Raw genomic sequence first — 20,636 nt, 5'->3', positions numbered from 1 at the left:
TTTAAAGTTGTTAGGTCAGGGTTTACGTACAGGATTTACAATGATTTGCAACAGCCAAGGAGCTAACCTAAGGTAAGAAAATAGTTAGGGAACTGCTCTCCTGAGTAAAGATGGCAGGAACCACGTGTTTAGCTGAGAAACCTGGCTGGAGCATACCCAGGGATGTCACGTGTTTTGTGACTCTGCAGGGCCAACAAAGTACCAGTGCTGCTAACAAGTGAATGTCACTGATTACAGCTTCAGGTGAAATCCAGCTATTTCTTTCCCAGCGGAGTAGGTAAAGTCTACTTACCGTGATACAACATTTGGTTTTCAATGGCTTGTGCTGTTTATGTAGCAAACCACACACTTTTAACCCAACGGTTTGGATGGGGAGAAGGGAGAAGTTTCCTTAGATATTGCACGTAAAGGAAAATACCTCAACATGAAATATTCTTATTATGTTAAGAGTACACAGGACATTCTTGTTTGCCATGAGTTTGCTGCAGTCTAAGTTTAGGTTGAACTGCCAAAGAAATAACCAGGAATGGTTTACCTTATACGTAAACAATTTCACAGTATGTCAGTAATTACGTTACAATTTCTCTACCCTGCCCTCTCCCAGACTTATGGCTTTTTAGAGTCAGTAAAATGATCTGTTTGGGAAACAGTGAGGTACTCTAAATAGCTGCCAGTCTGGTACACTGAAGAAAATGTCATGCACTAGAAGAGCCATAGATATAAGGGGAAAAAAAATCAATATTACACTCCAAGTATTAGAACAGAAATGCCTACTTAATGGGTAGTTTGTTTTTGCATCCCAATATTTCTAGAATTCTGTTTCTAAACCTACATTAATTACACATCTATGTACATTATTTAGAAGTTCTTTACTACAGTACTTTTGTACATGCTGTCTTTATTACTAAATGTAAAGAGAAAGTAATTACATAAGGCATATGTACAGTATCTTGTTGGATTGCAGAACCCTCTGCTCACCTTTGCCTTAAAGCTGCAATGTCCATTTTATGGAGGCTTGTCATCCAGTTTATGAAACTGTCTTGAAATTTATAAAAGCTGGAGCCAAGCCCATTTGCTTGATGAGCATGAATGAGTCTTTCCTTTTAATATCCCAATTATATATCCCAGTTGCTTTTATTTGTTCATTTGGACGAATCTGGAGGTTTGAGCTCAGACATAGGCAGAGGAAGTCAGTAGTTGTTACTGGGGTGGGGACCAGAGATTCCGTTATAAGAAATGGGTATTGCAGCTTTAACCTGTGTCTTTGCTTAGTCTATGAATGTCTTGATTTTAAATTGTGCAGGTTGATATTTCACGTCTTAAATATTTATTTTCCCAAAATTAAGAATTACAAGGAAGAAAAAAGTGTGTGGGAGGGACAGAAAGAAAAGGGGAGCAAAGAGGGAGAAGAGAAAGAAGGTTGCATGGTCCTTATCCCTCTGGTCTTCCTAAACTTTGGACTCATTCTCTAAGTTTGCCACATCACCATTTCTTTCGTTTTGGTCTTCCTGGTTCTTTTCCTCCTCTTCAGTTTCCAGTTCAGCGTGCTGGTCTAACTTGCTGGAAACGGACCACGTCAGGGGCAGTTCTGCTCGGCTGGCCATCTCTGCCAGTTCTTTGGCACTGTAAACTGGTGTGTTGGTCTCATATGTTTCGTGGAAACTGTTGTAGTCAACTTCATAAAATCCATCCTCCAGCGTGAGGACAGGGGTGAAACGATAACCCCACAGGATCTCACTGGTGACATAAGAACTTCGAGCTTGGCACGTCATTCCTGTAACAGAGAAGGAAGAAGGGCTGTAATAAGGACAGATTGCTTTCCCAAATCCCTAAATATTTTTTCATATAGCCAGAGAAGTGCATGTAAAAAGGCACATGCCAGAAAACTAATAGGTAATTTTACAGTGTATAACTTATTGATGCCTTTTCCTTCTATGTCTGTGCATGATAACATGTGGCGAGTCAGTGAGCAAATTCTAAACATCTATTTGTTAAATGCAGTTCTTCTTCCTGTATTTCATCAGGGAGTAATTTGCCTGCTGATGAATCTCAGATTGCTTGTTGAGAACGCACGTGACTTGGGTTGTGTCATCCTTTTGTTCCCTGGTGGATGATCTGTGCAACTAACCCACATTCAGCAATTGCCCAGGCTAACCGAAGGACTTGTGCGAAACCTTTTCTCTAACTCTTGAGCCTGGCGTCCCCAGGTGGACTTTGCTGCCCTACAGGCTGGAGCCTTCTTTTAGTTAAGCTAATTTGAGTTTTGGGCTGATGGTCAATGCACAAATATTAGTGAAACTCCCAGGACATGTTGTGATATTGCAGGGCATTGACTTCAGGTGGCTGTGACTGTCTTCCTTGTTGCCTTCTTCTACAGCTCTGCTGAACCTCACTCTGTGAACTGCTATAGGGAAAAAAACATCCTGTAAGATACTATATGTTAAGAGACATTGAGAGGGGCAGCCATTCCATGTTCAAAGAGTAATCCAGCATGTCCTCTGGATGAAGAAATGCCCGGCCATAGTGGGGAGCTGTGACTTGGAGAGCCTCTCGCATCTCAAACAGGCAACTCAGGGAAGCACTATAATGAAAGATTAATGCTCAGTTGTGGAAGAGGGAAACCCAGCAGACTGAAAAAAAGGTCAGGCATAGTGGATTGAAGAGGCAAAATGGGTTTACGTGGAGAGGATGTAATGGTTTTCCTTTTATTATTTTCACGTTATTAGCTATGTGTTACTAAGCAAAGCTCAGCCAACTAGTATATGTCAAATATTTAATAAATAATGATATATAACCCCTGACAAATCTTCCACACATCAGTTATTTAGGAGGTAGTCATAAGCAATTAAAAAAAACCCTTTAATTTTGGGACATAAATGGCAACCCACATCAGTGCACGTTGTCTCTCTGCAGCTGCTGGCATCATGTGAAGTCACAGTTTCAGGAAGTGAAAATAATGATAGTTTAACATCTCTAATCTGTTTCAGGGATGTGCAAACTGCTTTAGATACTTTTGTCCTCCTTTTCTCCGGCCTTCTCTCCAAGCTCAGATGTCTTGTTTCTTACAGGTGAAAACTGCTGCTTCTTGGCACTTGACCTTTTTTGCTTATACCCTTATGTTTAGAAAGACATTTATCAGCTCTTAGCACCCTGTGGTACTTCAGCACTTCTCCAGCGTTTCCCTCCGCTTACATCAGAAAGAGACTGCAGCACCTCAGGCACTGTGGTGTGATGGCTGGCGGGGAGAAAACTTTCTCGTGAAAACTGCTGCACTTTTGCTACCTCCCTCATCATCTCCCAGTTAGAACCAGACAGAAAAGTGAAGGTATTTTTACTGTGCTTGGTAATTTTAATTTCTCTTCCTTCTCCCCTAATGGAAATTCTCATGCCTCTGTTTTTCTCAGTTTTGTAGGACAGGACATGTTTGTATTTCACTCCTCAAGTAATGCACAAATGGAAATGGAAAAATCTTAGCATTTTTCTGTTCATTTCACAGATGTGAAGAGAGGAAGGACACTGGAAATCATATGACAAAATCATCTCTTGGGAGCTTTCCTGTGCAATTTTTAATCTAAAGGAGATCTTTCCCACAAAATGACAGAGGTAGAGGAACTTTAAAGCTCATGGAGCACTCTGCATGTGCCAAATAAGCTGGATTTGCAGCAGCTTCCATGAAAAGTGTCCTTTGCTCTGCAGATCCACAGCAGACCCTGAAAGCGGGTGCAGGATTTTATAAGGTCTCCCTGTCTCAGAGATGGAGACGTTGCTGGACTGGAGCCAGAGAGGGCAGCCGGCGGTCAGTGCTGGTCATGGTGTCCCCCCAGCTGCCTTAGACATCCCTCTGCACTGGTGTCCCACCAGCTCCTTGGCTTCACCTTGGTGGCACGCTGAGACCAGCCACCCCTGGATGGATTGCCCCAAAGGAGTGTGCCATTCCTTACACTCACGTGTTTCGAATCCCTTTTTTTACTGCGGAAATTTAACTTTGCTGTGAGGGGGAAATTGGGAATTTTCATTACAAAGGCAATAAGATTAAGCTAAAAAATATTGAAGTTCCTTTGAAAAAGTATTACCTTGCTGTGCTCGGACTAAGTACTCAGTGTTCCCGTTGCTTTGGTTAGGAAAAGCTCATTTGACAGGTGGCAGAGAGGGGGATAATTTTCTGCAGAAGTCAAGAATATCAATTGAATTATGTTTGAGTTAGAGCTCATTTAAAAAACGATAATCTGAAATGTTGGCCTGTCTCAGTTTTTAATTTAGGCTCCCACTCAGCAATGATTTACTAATACCTGTTTATTTTCCACAGGTGAATAGAATCCTTTCAGAACTAGAAATGGAAAATTTAGGATTTTTGAAGCAAGTAAATTGAAATTAAACAAAAGACTTTATCTAGTGATGGGTGTGTGTGAGAGTGAGAGAGATTAATAATGCTCTCTAAAGGTTTGTGATAACTAACAGAGGAAAAATTTTTAAGTGGATCACCAGGATTCCAGGTTAAAATGTACCACAGGTGCAGGGACCCTTGAAGCGGTTGCCAGTGACTCTTCTTGGATCTGGAAGCAGAAGAGACATGTTTGTGCAGTTCTGTGTCGTGCGGATTTACCAGCTCGCATCTGTGTTGGCTCAGAGATCCCTGTGCTCTAGAGTCAGCAGAGTTCTTGGACTTTTCTGCATGTACACCCCTGCTGTATATTATGGTCTAAATTACACACGTTTTATATACTCCATGGTTGTATTTTCTCCTGCAAAAGGAAATGTGACTTTTATTATTCACTGTAAGTTCTAAATATACTTTTGGTTGAGAAGTGAGGCTGCACTTTGAGTGAGTTTTAGGCTTTAGGTTTACAAGTGTTGCATGATTTATTCAGTAATTGTGTGGTTTATATGTAGTCACATATCTATTGCACAATGGCTTTAAAAATGATTGTGGTTTGCCATTTTGACTAGTGACTCATTTTAATTGGATCCCTTCCAGGTAGATGAGAGCTGGGGAGCCTTCGGAGCTACTTAAGCTGAACATTAATTGGATTTTTCTTTAAATCAGCAGGAATATTAAGAGACCCAAATAATGCATTTTAAGTTAATTAAAAGTATAACAGGAATGACTCGTGTGTTTAAGAAAGAGCGTCAGGGTCAAATAAAAACCTCGAGGCTTGGTTCTCGGGTCCTGCTAAACCCCCAAGGCTGTGAAGGGGGTGGAGTGAATTCAGTGCAACTGGTGGCGACCGAGAGAGAATTCCTCCCGCGCTGGGCAGCTGCCTGTCAGCGGAGATCACGGAAAGGCAGCTCTGCAGCTCCCTGCACCATCTGTCTCTGCTCCCTGGCACAGGAGAAAAGCAGAGGCAGGATTAGGTTGCACTGCCATGGGCTTTAGCCTGCACCTGTTCACCTCGCTGCACGCTGTATTTTAAATACACCCCGAGCTGATGAGACCTGTGATAATTTCCCGTAGCTTCTGTTTCACTCTTTTAAACTCAAAGCATTTTTAATGAGTGGTAATGAGCCTTTGTACATGTCGTAGCTTTCTGTTAGGTCTTAACGTAAAGTTAATGACAGTGTCCTGGTCTCTTTGTTTTATATTTACACAGGCTACAGAATCATGGCTGAGTGTTGCATAGGAAGTTGAATGCTAGGCAAGCCACCAATGAAATAAAATTAATTGCCTTATTACTTCATTGTGGGATTTTTATTATGTTTCACATTCAGTTATAGCTCTGCAGGCTGTAACCAGAGTCATAAAAGTTGCCACTTCTTCCCAAAGGAAACACACCATCGTGGATACAGTTGGTATCACTCCTTCATACCCTGCTCCTGAGTCACAACTATGCAGAGAGAGTTGCAAGCTGAATTTTGGTTGCTGTTATATTGGGGAAGGTGAAATAGATTATGGCAGTGGGGGAAGGAAGAGGCTTTTTTTTTTTAAGCAGCCAAGCTGGTTTCGTGTATCTGAAATCAGTGGTTATTTATTGTCTTTGGGTAGTCCTTCTACCATACAACCAGTGTATTTTAAAACTTTAATTAATCCTCTAAATTTCTTATTATTCCCACTCAACAGGTGAGGAACTGAAGTCCACAGAGGCTCAAGCAATGCTGCAAAGTGAAGAGTGGTCCGAGAGTGGAGGTTAAGGCTGTTATGCCTCATGGTTCATGTGCTTTCTGCCCACGCTGAAGTCAAGGCATTGCTGCTGGGTTCCTGCCACAGGGTATCTGTGGTGTGATGGGGACCCTGGGTGTCTGCCCATGGATAGAGCTCGGTCACAACTGTGATATAATGTCCAGTTTGCTTCAACAGGAGCTTGGGACCATGCTTTGGCTCCTAATGCGTTTGACTGTCCCCCTTGGGAGAGCTTCGGGCACGGGCTGAGGTGGCCCTGGAGGTTTCCAGCATGGTGAGGTGGCTCCGCRGGTGAGCCCAAATCCACGCCTGCCACCAGCGCAGACGCAACCTGCATGCGTTGATGGGGGCCACGCAGGAAACCTGCAAGGTGCCGAAATTAAGTCTCCCAACTTCGGTGGCTTGATGAATAGCACTGCTGGTTTAGAAACTTTACGCTGAGAAACTGAGAGAGTGAACAGAGCTGTGAGCCCGCTAGTGCTCCCTCCACCTTATTGTGGCACAGGTTCTATCCCAGTGCACCGCATCAGCAATGCCTCCTGCAGCTGGAATGAAAGGTTTTCTCAAACTTCATGTTTACACAATGAAGTCTGCAGAAATGACAAAATAGTTCCCTTGAGCTGTTGCTGATGACGGCGGCAAGGTTACAACCCCACTTTGACTGATTAGAGTGCATAACGAAGTTGATGCCACCTCCAGATTCATACTGTTGAAAAGCAGCCCTGCGCAGTTATTCTCTGGTTGCAGTTTGTTCTTGCTGTCTACTGCTGTTTAGGCTTATGCTCAGCACTGGCTTACAGTGCTATAAGGGTTTGGTGCAGTGACCCAGAGTGACTTGACGCATTTCCTCACAGCGCGCTTAATTTAAGATTTCATGCTAACTTACTTACACAATAATACATTGTGTCATATACCCTTACTGTACGTTATTTCGCTTTGTGATGGGAGCCACCAGAAATAAAATACTATAAAAAAATTAAGACAAAAAGAGTACTCCAGGATCATGGAACCAAATATGCATCTGGGTTAAAATATAGTGACTTTCAGCTCTGGGTCAGCCTACACGTAGGGACATAGGGTAACGTATAGAGGAACACATCTGACACATAGAGTCAGATTACACATAGGGACAGCCTCAGTCAGCTTTTATTTTACCTGGGATAGTCTTTATTACAATAGAACTTTTTTCATTTCAAATTACACTCCTGTGATAAAAAAGTACTTATCAGGCACATGACTATAAATGAAATGAGGTGGGCAAACGTTACAGCCACTTCCTTACTGTATCTTTCTGGCTGGTAGTCACGATATCAGACAGATTTAGAGGTTCTGTTTAATTCTTCCGGCAGTGAACAGAATGAGACAGACCTTCTGGCATACAAAACTGAACCAGATACCCATAAGAACAACACAATTTCAGCTGTTGCATAGGAAGTTTGTCTCACAGCTTAACACGGAGCGAGGATTTAGTGGCGTGGGACTGAAGTGTCCACAGAAAATAATAATGTCCCTGCTTCTGGGGTGAGTGGAGTTTCACTCATTTACAGGAGTAGAGAATTTGGTCTGGGGTCTCTGACCAGCAGCTGAGGCTCCCGTGTGTGATGTTCCTATTCCAGTTCTTTCACCCTGTATTTCTTCATAACATCCTTTCTGAGGTATCGCTGTAGAGATTTCAATCTACTTGGTCAAAAATTTGTTTTGCGTCTTAACAACCTTTTAAAAACAAAACGAAAAATGTATGAAGTTCTCTGCCCCGTGTGATTAATTCCTACCAAGTGATTAATTCCTACAGCCTCATGATGAAATTGTGTTGCTGTAGCAATTGTGAGTGAAGGGAAGGTGCTAACCCGTAGTACTAGAGCTAGCATTTGGCTGGAGCATGTGTGAGAAGATGGAGGGGGGGGAATTTTACTTAACCACTGTGCTAATAACACTAATATTGAGATGGTTAGATGAATGTACACCTAATCTCTTAAATTCCAGTATGGAGCTCACTAAAGCACTGGTGACTTTCTAGGTTTGTATCTGAGGATTGCTCTTGTGTTTGTTACGTCTCACCAAGCAGTGTGCTACAAGGCAGAGTGATGGTCTCTGCCCAGAGGACCCTTTGGTCCTGCAGATGTAGTGGCAAATATATTCTGCACAAGGGATTTGATTTGTCAGTCTGCTATTCTTACACATTAAGGAGAACAAGAAAACAATATGTGCTACTAAAAACAAGCAAAAGGCAAAGAGTCAAGAACTCCTGATTTTAATCTTGGTTCTTCCTACAGACGTGTTGTGTGGGCTTAGGCAAAATTGCTTAGCTTTGCTAGGTCTCTTTTATTTGTGTGCCACAAGGGACATGCTGAAAGGATTAAATGCAGCAGATATGCTTGCAGTATATTCTCTTCCTCATCTAGACTTTCACTGTCAAATTTGTGCTAAACAATCCTCTCTGGTGTGAAAATGATTGCCTCAAAGGAAAAAAAAAAAGACAGAGATTTAGAATAAAATTTCCATATTGCCACCAAGTTATTGCTAGAAACATTCTATATTAGTTAATTTGTTCTCTTTTATAAAGTAAAAAAAAAAAAAAAAAAGTCATGTTGTACTCCCACTTTTTGTAGTTCCAGAAGCACCTGTTGTTTTTGTTGAAAAGTATTGCAGCTAGAATGCTCTGGTAAGATATTTTCCCCTCCTTTTTGTGTTGTGTGCATCTGGCAAGAAATCCTTTCCTTTCTTTTTAAAATTTTCTCTGACTAAAAAAAAATTAAAGTATATAGTCTTTCGTTCAGAGCTAGTAATGACAACCTGGTTCAGAAAAACACCTGGAAATTGGATGCATATCTCATTTTGAGCAATGTCTAAAGCTCTTGAAAGCAGTCCGAACTGGACAGGTGCCTGAGAGCATTTCAACGTATCTATCTTTGTTTCAGCACGCCTGGGGATCTGTGCACGAAATCCTCATGCTGTGGGTTATGAATAGTTTGCGTGTCTTCTCCATGTCTTGGCAGCATGGCCGCTGCTGGCTCTAGTGCAGAGACCTGAGAGAGGAGGGTGTGTGTCAGTGGAAGAGGAAGGGAAGGACAGACACGGTGTTCTCCTATAGGAATGACTGGTTTTAGCACATAATATTCCCCTAATACTTACACACTAAGCCATATATAAAGTAAAAATTGAAAGGAATTAACTTTAACTGGTTTTTTTCTTTTTCCTTTTCCTTTTTTTAAATGTTAAAACAGGTGATTATTAAATCTTTGTTCGTAAGTCATTTGAGTAATTTGGTATTTCTGTTTTCATGTTTCACATTTAATCAGACCAAGAATCTGATCACTGTATTTGAAATTTTATACCTTTGATCTAACTTTTTCTGTGAATTCTGACCAGAGGTCTCTGTGGTAGCTGCTGTCTTAACTTCACAGCTGAGACCGGACTGGGGACAAGCTCCACAACAGAAAGTGTAAGTCACCATGGAGTCAGCCACAGAGTCTGGCCTGATCGCTGAGGACGGTAGTAAAATCACATCTGGTGGGGATGGCATATATTATTAGGTCATGTTCGCACAAGAGGCGAATAAGCGTAGGAAAATAAGCTGATGAGAAGCCATAATTTCAATTCAGTGGGGCTTTCTGGCATTTCAGAATCAGATTTCTTTCTAAACCAGATGAAAACAAATAACAAGTCTAAAAATCAGAATTGCCATTAAATTAATTTCTAAACAAGTTCTAACTTGGCTCAGTCAAAGCATCCTGCTTTCATTTCGACTTTTTTAGACCCAATGCATTCTATAAAACAGCATTTAAATTGGAAGAAGACAACCATTTTTATTCTTTTTCAAAACAGGATATTAAAAATGCACAATTTTTCTCCCAGAGGGAGATTTCATTGTCAATGAAATGATACTTTCCAACAGGAAAATATTCCGTAAGAAAATTTTAATTTATTTGGTTAATATCCTATCAGGGATTAAATATACCTCACAGAGTATTTTGTGTCTTACTTTCTTGCTTTCTATCTGCATGTATGTTAGTCCCAGAAATGATATATGCAAAAAGCAGAAAAGCTTGTCTGATTCAATCTTGAATGTGCTGCCACTTTTAGCAAACAGTACTGTATACATTTTCAATAAGCAGCTTCTCAAAAGAGAAAGTACAATTACTATTCAGCCAATATTTAACCTTCATTTAGCCTTACATTCAGGCCATGCCCAGAAAACCAAGCAGCCTGATGTGTATGAATTTTAATCATTTTTTCAGCTGTGCTTTTCAAGGGGGTGATGATTGCATTTTTCTGTCAACTAAATCTGTGAAATTTAATGTATCAAATAACACAGTGTCTGACCAGAGAAAGAAGCATGCTCCAGATTTGGTACTCGGAGTCCTTGGAAACAGGAGACTCAATTCTGTGGAGCTGGAACATGAAGTACTGGGATTTTGTATCCTACTCTGCATTTGACTGTTGAGATACATTTATAGACTCAGTGGCGTTTCAGACGCTGAAACAGCACCAAGCAAGTGTTTTATTTCTACTGTCAGACCCACCACAGGAGGCTATCAGAGTCTGAAAGCTTTGCTTACAAGAAGCCACAGTAGCGTGGCTGTACCTGCAGTGACTGTGCTTTTAAAACGCGAAGCTCTGATTAAACAGGGCACCTGTCCTGACCTTTCTAAAGTCCATCCCTATTGATCTGCGGGCTTCCTCCTGGATTCTGGCTGGCAGATACAAAACTCTCCTCTGGTGYGAGGCCGGCTTTGCAATAATCTGAACCGCGGCAGGGAGCAGGCAGCGAAAGGCGCTTCCAGATGAGCCGCCTGCTGCCGCCTGGCTCCAGAGGGGTCTTGGCAGGATTTTTTGTTAAGCAGTGTGACCTGACCCATCAGGGCCAATGTACAGCATGGAGCAGAGGATCCTGGGTGGCAGGGGGTATGACGGGAAGGTGCCTGGGAGTGTGTGAAGGCTAATAGTGCTGTTTAGGGGTTTGCATCTACCCAGCTGTCCTGCTAGGTTGCTTCTGTAATAGAGAATGAGCGGCCAGCAAAAATCACAGCCTTTGCGTGAGTTCCTGCTTGCTTCATGTTTCTTTTCCACAGTCATAAGCAACACCTTTAATTCTCATACCAGAGGTCCTCAAAAACTAAATAGTTCATGCACATATTCCAATTTGGTTACCTCTGCATTGGAAAGCACTTGGTACTCAGTCTGTTTTATGGTCTCTGCCTAGTCAGTAGATTCACAGCTGCTGAGGGAAAAAACCTCATAAGCCCAACAGGAGAAGGGAGGATGTGGGTCTTCCAGCTGCACCCTGGTGTGCCGCGGTGCTGTGTCACAGCTGGGTTTGCTGCCCTGGCCGCCTGCCTCATGGTCTCAGGTTGTGAGAAGCTCAAGGGAGTCCCTCCTTCTCCAGCAGCTCTGTTTCTTACCTTTCATGAAAGGGTAGAAGGTTATAGGAGAAACTAGTTTTGGATAAAAGAAGGGTGAAGAAGGAGCTGCCCAAGCTGCTGCATTACTCAACTTGGGGAAGAAAGCAGGAGAAAAGGTCCTGTTTTTCTCAGCTCTCCACAGACCCAAAGGCTAAATGAGATCCGCACCTCAGTGGCTGGTTTCTCTTTCTCCATTCCTTGGTGGGGAGGCAGAAGACGGGAACAGGACAGATATGAATCCCAGATAGGGAATGAAGAAAAGACAAATGCATCCTCTAGCACTTCAAAATTTCACAGTTTGATAAAACCCTATGTCTTTTTGAAAACTCCAGCTTTTATGTGCAATTTGGATAGGAACTGCTTTCTTCTCCAGAATGTTCAGGCTAACATTGCAAGATACAATATTTAAAAGGAGAACAAAACATTCAAGTTTTGCACTTTTTATAAAAATGTCACATTTTACTGTGGGAATGTTTGCGAACCTGGGATTAAAGACAAAACAGTGTGAACAGGCAGCTTGGCATGCTGTAAAATTTAAGAAGTAAGTATAGATCACTAGCTTTTTGACAACAAAAATCTGTGAATCACCCACCAAGTATTCTGGTGGTTGTTTCTAGGTTTGTGGTTATGGCATAGCTGAAGCCTGGTTTAGCTGTTGTGAAATCGGAGGAGGAGAGGAGAGAGAAGATGAGATAAAGCACTTGCTTCTGCCCGACAGATGCTGATGAGACATGATGTTTGGAAATCCAGTATAAAATGAAGAAATGATGTTCCATCCAAAATTACTTGGATTTATGGCAAGCAGCAAATTTTGTCAGTGAGCTTGGCTGGGCAGTTTTATAACAGTGCATCTTTTTAGGTGGGCTGGAAAACAAGCTAGCTGTGGGTAGGTGGTATTTGCTTTTAGAAGAGAGAACTTGGAGAAATCATGTTTTTAAAAAACATCTTTGTTCCAGAGATGATATTTTCTATTTATATTTCATCCTAAAGAATCCCAAGAAGACTTATGTAGACTTAAAGGTGCTCAGCGGTTTTTGGAAGAAAGCTCGACAGAATCACTGAAATGGTCTCGTCTTCCATTCAGGAAGGCCAAGTATTATCAGATGTCAGCCTACAAAACGCAGATGGGAATGGGGCTGTGTGAGAGTTGGATTGGTCCTGTTCTGCAGCGGTGGCTAAAAAAATCACAGCCACTTGCTGGTTCTCTAAGCAAGCAAATATTCCCCTCCCCAGTGGCTTCGCGTGGAGCTTAGCTCCTTGAAGCCATGTCCCTGCATTGGATGGACCTGTGCTGAGTGCAGCTGGCAGCACCTCCTTCCTTCTCGTTGGTGGCTTGTGTGTGGACTTGCCTTGAGCCCTGCTCCAGCCCTCACAGGTCCTGTCCCCATGACCGGTTCATACTAGATTGGCAGTATGGCCCTTGACAAGTGGGGAAATTTTACTCAAAGACATTGAAGCATGTCCCTGGTTTTAGTCTTCAGTATAAGAGCAGAAGGGGGTCAACACTGAGGTCCCATCTGAAAGACCCCCACGCTGTAGACTGCCCAGAGCTAACTTATCTGCTTGAGGAAGAGGAGCACTATCTAGGTTAATTTTGTTAGGATTTTAAATGATGGCTCTAGATAGTAGACGCTATACCCTTTCATTGACAAGATGGGAGAGAGTTTAAGCAACCAATTATTTGTTTGCGCTGTTATTTAGTGTCAGGTCAACTCTTTAAAAAATATTCTTTAAGGGAAACTGCTAAACATATTAAGTTTAAAAATTCATCTGTCATAAAAATGATCTTTGGTTAAAATTTAAATTAGGTTTATTGTTTTAGCCTTTTTATCTTTATCATAACAAATGAACCAGCCAGTCCTAGTCTTAATGTAACTCAGATTCTTGATGAACTTTTACAGGCCTTCTAGCAGTTATGCAAAGCAAATCATCTGTGCTGTTAAAATCCTCCCACTGAATTATAGCAAGTGGGTTTTTTTTATTTTCTTTTTTTTTCCCCTTCAGTTCATAGGATAAGACTTAAGATAAGTTGATGCTTTCAGGTTAATAATATTGGCTATCTGACAACTTTAGCAGCATATTTTGAAAAGCAGGACTGAGCAAAAACTGGCTGCCTCAGGGAATGAGATACAAAGTCTTTCTCTTCTGAACCACTAGTTAATATTCAAGTTATGTCAACATTTGTTGAAAAAATATTCATATTTTAGCTGTTTGACATCCTGTGTGATAATAGGTGCTATTAATATACCTGCTGGTAGATCAATGACCATTTTAGAAAAATTAATATTAGACTTGGCTTTAATTGATTTTGTTTTCATTTGAGGTGGCAAGGAAGAGGAACTGATTCTGATCTTTAATTAGTACCTAGTGTCTAGCAATGAGTCTAAAAAAGGAGAAAGGCAGCACTAGAGTTGGGATTTTAGAAAAGCTTCAGTATTGCTCTCCTGATATTTCTATTCTGGGGAAAAAGTATGAATAACTGACTTCAAGCTCTGGACTTTTCAGTATAGCCCTTTTCTCAGTGATTCAGTTCATTTAAAAGGAAAAAAAGAAGCCAAACACAGCAAAAATGTATTTTGCTCCATTCCTTGTTCATCTGTTGTAAATATTTAAACCAACTGTTTCTAAGAGAAGCATATATAATTAATCCATGAGAATGTACTGTGTCTGGTTTTGCCACAAACATTTCTTGTTGGTGACAGAGCAGAGAAATTCTTAGTTTTAATAATACATTATCTCAGCTGGAAGAAAAGTTAAAGTATTATTAGTATGGGAAAAATGATGAGCTTAAGAAGGGGTAGATAGGTATGGAGTAAGCGCTCTGAGCAAGCAAGGAGAGGATGGTGCTCGTACTCAGAATAGCATGGTTACCAGAGGAGAGGTACCTAAGATACTGCAGAGGAGTCCTGAAGCAAAAGGATTGGGCTTTTGAAGCAAGAAGCACTTTGTGTAAAGGTCTGCGTATTTCTGGCTATGTTTTTACCGAGGAATGAATTTATGTTTAATATTGATGATGGACTTGGTGTTCTGCAAAGATGCTGAGTTTTTTTCCTGGCATTATGATTACAAAGCACTCGTATGGCAAAGGAGCGTTTGGTTCATGGTGTCGTGATACTGGATGAAAGCTTGGTTGGCACACCGGGCATGAGCTGTTCTCGTCCTCCCTGGACTTGGGCATTTGAGTGCTTTCAGCTTTACCTCTGTAGGTTGTTTCATTCCTCTATACCAGTCATGAGGTGGCACTCTTCTACCGGGAGAGATAGCTTACAAAGATTTCAAAGTGTGTATATGTCTAAACTAAGAAAAGCAGACAACACCTTGAAAATATTTTGAAGATATTATTGCAAAAGTTACTTTTGAATTGCCTAGGCAGGCAGGTAGATGAGTAGCCACCAGGATGGTGTGTGTTTGTGTCAGGAATGTAGTATTTGAAGGAGACATCTTGCTGAACTCTGGTGGAGCTAGAATTTAGTGCCTTGCTTGATTTTCTTCTGACTCCTGTATAGATATGAAGCATTTCTTTGCACCAGCTGCAGACTGTATTCTTCCCCATGACAAGCCCAACAATTATACAGTCTCTTTCTTGCGGCTTCTATTCCAGCTGCCAGACCACTGCTAATTTGGAGCACTTCATTGATACATGCTTTGTACAATGAGCACTTGGCTAAAGCTGGACATCCTTCACTTTGATGATATCCTGCCTCTCAGAGAATAAAGCTGAACAGACTCTGAGTTTCAGAGCTGAAAGGGAGAAAAATTATACCTAGTTGCTGCTGGCTAAAGAGATTTGCCTCGTATGGGTATTTAACATGAGGTTAAAAAAAATGTGTGTCATAGCAAATGCAAAGCGCAAAGCCAGATTCTAGTTTCAGTCAGTAGCAGCTCAAATTATTCCTGACTGTGGACCTAACTCAGATCTCCACAGTTTTACACCTCCATGGGATCCTTGTTAAATCCCAAAGGGTTTCACAGATGCCAGGAAACATCTTGCCTGTTTGTGAGGCAGGATCCCCTGGCTCCTGCTGCGTTCCTATGGCATCCTTAACCTCCAGCATGGGGAAGAAAAATAAAACTTGGCACACTGTCTTTGAAATGTTAATGACCCTTTCTTTACTTCACACTTCCAGTGAACCAGGCCTGCGTAGTAGGGGAACACAGGGATGGCTTTAAAGCCAGTAGTGCTTCCCTCAGACAGAGTAGATCACAAAAGCTGAGAGGAAAATGCAGGATCCTGGAGGCAAGGCAGGATAATGAAGGGGAGATATGTCTGGTGGGTGTTCAAGAAGGCATTGGAGGAACGAGGGATCTAACCAGCTTTATGCCATGTGGCAAGCCCTTCTCTCTCCTCTTGAAAAAAGTTTTCCATGACTGCCAAAAGAAATACACAGCAACTACCTCCCTTTCTTACTTACTCCAAGCAGCCTTTTTTAACCAGAGAGGTGAAAGAAGCAAAAACTCCACACAAGGCACTTCATTATCTAATTAAGCCTGGGAGATGCTGCAGGGACAGGTGACAGATCGATAGTGCCAACTTTGCTCCTTCCCCTTCCTTCTCCTGTCAGTACAGCTGAGGTTTGGGGCCCTAATGTGGGTTGATGTTCATCGCCTCCTGACTGGATAATCTGTGAACAGCCCTGGCAGAGTTGTCTCTGACAATGAAGACGTTTTTGTTTTTTTAAATCACATTTTTCTAAAGAGAAAAGGGAGAAAAAACTGTGATCACTTATTCCTAGCATTCATGTGAGCACTGGAAGTGAACTGCAAAATGCAGTCCCCCACCCACAAAAGCCCAAACCCTGATGTTACTTATTGCCTTAGAAGCAACTACAGAACTGACACATGCTGTGTCCTATGCACAGAGAGTATTAGCTGCTATTCATTTGGTACAGCCTTGGATTACTTGCTTCATGTGTTTCCTATCAAATTTTAAATTACATTTTATTCTGATTTTACTGGAAATGGAGGTCAATGCAAATACAATAATACAAGCAAATAATGTATTATGCCAATCGGTTTGCATCAGAATCCAGAATCCCTGTGGAGAAGGAGTGACTGAAGCTCAGAAAGGATAGTAGTAATGTTTGGCTCTTATTTCTCATGACCTTTTACCTGAAAGTCTAAAAGGAAGGCAAATACCGTTGTTTTTGTCTTACCTATGGGGAAACTGAGGTAGAGAAAGGTGACTTGCTCTAAAGCCTCGTAGAAGGTATGTAGCAGAGAAATGTTACTGTAGTGAGGATATACACATTTTGACAGCCATTTGGGGGGCACATAGACTACCTGCTGTCCTTTGATGGGAGCCAGGAAGTCTTTATTGCCTAAAGCACTGATGTGGTTTTCATGGACAGTTTAAATTTTGAAACAGTAATTTTTTCAGATCCTGTTATTTCAACACAAGGCAAACTTCTGGTTACCAGRGTTTCAGCAGAGTTCAGAATCATTCCTAATACTATTTCTCTCCTTTTGTTTAAACAGAGTAGGGTATGGATGACAAACCCAGAGAGATTGTTTTGGGAACAGAAGGCTGATTAGATGGATCAAGTCATAGAATGTGAATGTGTTTTTCTGGAGTAATAACTGTGTTTCCTCAGGCTTTTGTCTGGGCAGTGGAACTTTCTCCCTGTTTTAATCATGATTTCAAAATTTCTACTCAGAATAATTGAAATCTTTCCTGTGGATGTTGTGACAGCATGTTGTTGTCACGCACACACAGATATACAGAGATCAGTGATTTTGCAGTTCTCATGTACCCAAAATAACAAATCTTTGGTGTGTGAGCCTTGGAAATCCTCAGTCCCTTCAAATGCTTAATGAAATAGGTTGATTATCATCAAATGAAAATTGCTTCTGTCGTATGAGGGGAGGAGAAGAGAATTTAACTGTCAGCAGTGAGAGGACAATTAACAGACTTCAGAGAGGCACTGGGACAGTTAAGACATTGTTACAAGAAAATAAGTGGGAAATGATGGATAGATCAGGCTATTATAAGCATATGGTGAAACTGAACAACAAATTACCACAAAATACTGAAGTGTGGTATGATGGGATTAAATCAACCAACACAGTGAGCAAAACTCCCTTGCACCATCACAGCATAGAAATGTTTGGGTTTTACATTTTTGGAAAAGTTTAAAGGTGTTTCCTCCTTCTCCCCACACTTGCTCCCTGTACATGAAAACATTGGTAATGTAGAAAGCTTCACTTGACTTCTTATTTAGGAAAATGCTGTAGCAAAACTCATAATTCTTTTTCTGCATAGTTTACCAGGGTAGTATTACACATTTCAGCTGCAAGGAAACCCTCTGACAAACGATAGCTCTTTCAGCCTGTTGGCAATATACCATCCGGCCATCCGTCTTCTAAATGTTCCCATAACCATTGAAAAGTTGAAATAATTTTGAACTGTGGTGTAAGACATTATTAATCACAGAGCAAGTGTTTGCTCTGATTTCACTAGGCTTACTAATGTAAAAAAGCTATGATCCTCTCAGATGCCAGTACAGGGATAAAAGCACAGCTAATCACATGCTGCTGCCATGATTGAATACAGGCTCCAAGCCCAGTATTTCAGGGAGCGTTCCTCAAAGTTTGGTTAAGTATGAAGGCTTTCATTTAACAAAATCCCTTTGTGAGCCTGGCCAGGTTGTTTGTGTGTCGATGTGTGTGTGAGGGAAGGAGAAGCTGGTTAATATCTTGTTCACGTTCCTGACTGATAATGGCAATGAGAAATGCTATATGGTCCCCATATGAACTGACTGCTCRAGAGGTAATGTGTGCCTTCTGGGCTAATCGGCCACCTCATTTCTACAGGCTTTCAAGCAGCCAGATGATGTGTCCAAAGCCAATAAAAATGTAAAGGCCCAATCCAAGACTCACAGAAGTCAAAAGCATCTTCCTGATGTGTTTCTTGACTTTTGAAAGGGAGTGGGTCTCTATGGCAATGGGGCTGTGCTTCAGCATCCCTTACTTTTGGGGAATTCCTCCAGTTTCTCATGTGATTGCTGAATCACCTGAATATTTCTGAATTCAAGTGTGGTGACGTATGTGGGGTGACAACAAAAGAACACATTCAAAGAAAATCAGCCTAAGGTAATGAGGATGCCATGACCTGAGTTATTCATATCTGAAAGGTATAATTCAGTTTCATGAGCTCTTGTGATACCTAGCAACAGTACCGCAACAGCCTTCCACTACGTACAATGCTGCATTCGAGGCAGAGAAGGTTGGCCTCCTGCTGCTTAGGTTATTGTTGTACCTTGAACTAAAGTGCTGTGAACAAACACCTTGAAGGAACGTAATCAGAGCCCTGGTGCTGCAAAACTCCTAAATAATGCTGTAGCTAGCAGCTCTGTTGCTAACAGGAGAAAACTAGAGATTAAGATGGCAGCTGCAGAGGAAAATTTACTTTGCAGCTTTTTCACACTATCATATTTAAGAGAGAGAGCTACAAGGCTAACTGATGAGGTATGATGCTTTAGAGGAGGACAGTTTGGATTTGCAAGAAGCTTTAATCTTCTCACAACTGCTTCTATCTCTCTGGGTAAGCTAATTTTAAAAGTTAATGGACTAGATCCTTCACCATGTTAGTGCTGTTTTGTACTGCTTCAGTGGTGCAAAAGAGCACTAACGCAGTCTCCTTCTGTCACTAGAAGTTTTCCCCTGTCTGAGGGAACTGCTGGGCACCACGGGTCAGCCAGAAGGGATCTTCCATGAGCCCTGATATGTCTGGAGCAAAGGCTTCTGGAGAAGAAGTTGGATGAGAGAAGCAACCTTACACCCTGATTTTGAGTGACTACTGCCTTGGGGTTGTAGGCTGACAGCAGAGAATGATTTGGGGGGGTTACTGATAGAGCAAACAGACCCATGGCTGGAAAAGTACTGAAAGACCTCAGTGGTGTTTTGCACCACTCCTCTATTCACCTGGTAGAAGATGTGGGTTCGTGTCACTTTTGACTGCATACTTTGTTTGAACAAGGAGCAGAAAACAGTCAGGGATAAATGATTCCTTGCAACTTGTTTCCTGCTGACAAAACAGTAAATTTCTTTTTTGTATCCATTAAGCCTACTGGACTGTGACTGTGGTAGGTGCATGCTGTGCTGAGTTAGAGCACCAGCATTTCTTCATTCTGAGAGGGGATGCTGGCCTGAAGATGGCACAGACACATCCACAGTGCATTCAGAGGGGTGTCTAAATTATAGATAAGTGCTGTGGATTGCACCATCTCCCCCAATCTTGTGATGTAGCCATTTACTAACTCCATGCCTCTACCATCCAAACCAGGGTTTAGCGAAAGTTTTTGTAAAGACCCCAGGAAACCACAGAGTGCAGAAGTGATGGTATCCATTAAAACAGTACCAGCTGTGACAATGTCTATCAGAGAGAAGAGAAAGCTGGCAGGGAAGAGTAAAAACTTTAGCTGGCCAGTTTTAAACTGCTGCCTTAAGTCTGTCTGAGCCCAAGCCAGGGAGAGCCACTGAAGCAGCAACTGCACTGAGAGTGCCCTGAGCCCCGTTCTCTGCTTGCCTCAGAGCCTTCTGGTGGGAATAGAAGCCCACAGTAAACCAACATAAACATGACATCTAAAAAAGGAAACAGCAGTGAATAGGCAATCAAACTGGTCACTGTTAGAACTTGGTGCCATCATATAGGGATAGTTTATAAACTTCCTGCAGCTAATTCTGCTGTCATCGAAGAGACTAGACAAGCTCCCAGCTCTTCCATTTCCGGCTGTTTGTTTCCACAGGAGAGGGGAAGGCAGTTGTTGCTGGTTTTTAAATGAAGGAGTCATCTCATTGAAATTAATCCAAAGCTACAAATATGAACAGGCCAATAGCACAACTGATGGTTCTCCTCCCTTCTAGGTAAATGTGGAAGGTGCTAGGACAGGCGCTATGAAGCCTGTGTACAGATGCCCATTTCTGAGGCAACTACCAGCCTGAAGCTTATGATGAAAAGGAATGGCACAGTCTCCTTTCAAATGCCCTCGGCCCTCTGATGGCACACTCTGTCCTATGAACTCTGAGCAGCAGCCAGTCCGTTTGCCTGGGCCTTGCACACTGTGTGTGGTGAGTGAACATAATTATGTGGACACTTCCGAGACCAGATGTCTCTTACACGT

General features: G+C 41.9%; 1 protein-coding gene across 1 annotated transcript in view; it reads right to left on the bottom strand.

Moving 5' to 3' along the window:
* Positions 1–1,448: 1,448 nt before the first annotated feature.
* The window catches only part of KCNJ6 (potassium voltage-gated channel subfamily J member 6), a 44,036-nt gene continuing 24,848 nt past the window's right edge, over positions 1,449–20,636 (bottom strand). Inside the window, exon 3 of the mRNA XM_026077745.1 lies at positions 1,449–1,774. Coding sequence (XP_025933530.1) covers positions 1,449–1,774 — 326 coding nt within the window. The remainder of the gene's footprint in view (positions 1,775–20,636) is intronic.

The sequence above is a fragment of the Apteryx rowi genome, unplaced genomic scaffold (genome assembly GCF_003343035.1).
Source record: "Apteryx rowi isolate R43461 unplaced genomic scaffold, aptRow1 scaffold_46, whole genome shotgun sequence".
Taxonomy (NCBI): Eukaryota; Metazoa; Chordata; class Aves; order Apterygiformes; family Apterygidae; genus Apteryx; species Apteryx rowi.
The sequence above is the reverse complement of the archived record's forward strand: the minus strand, read 5'-3'. Positions and strand labels throughout refer to the sequence as shown.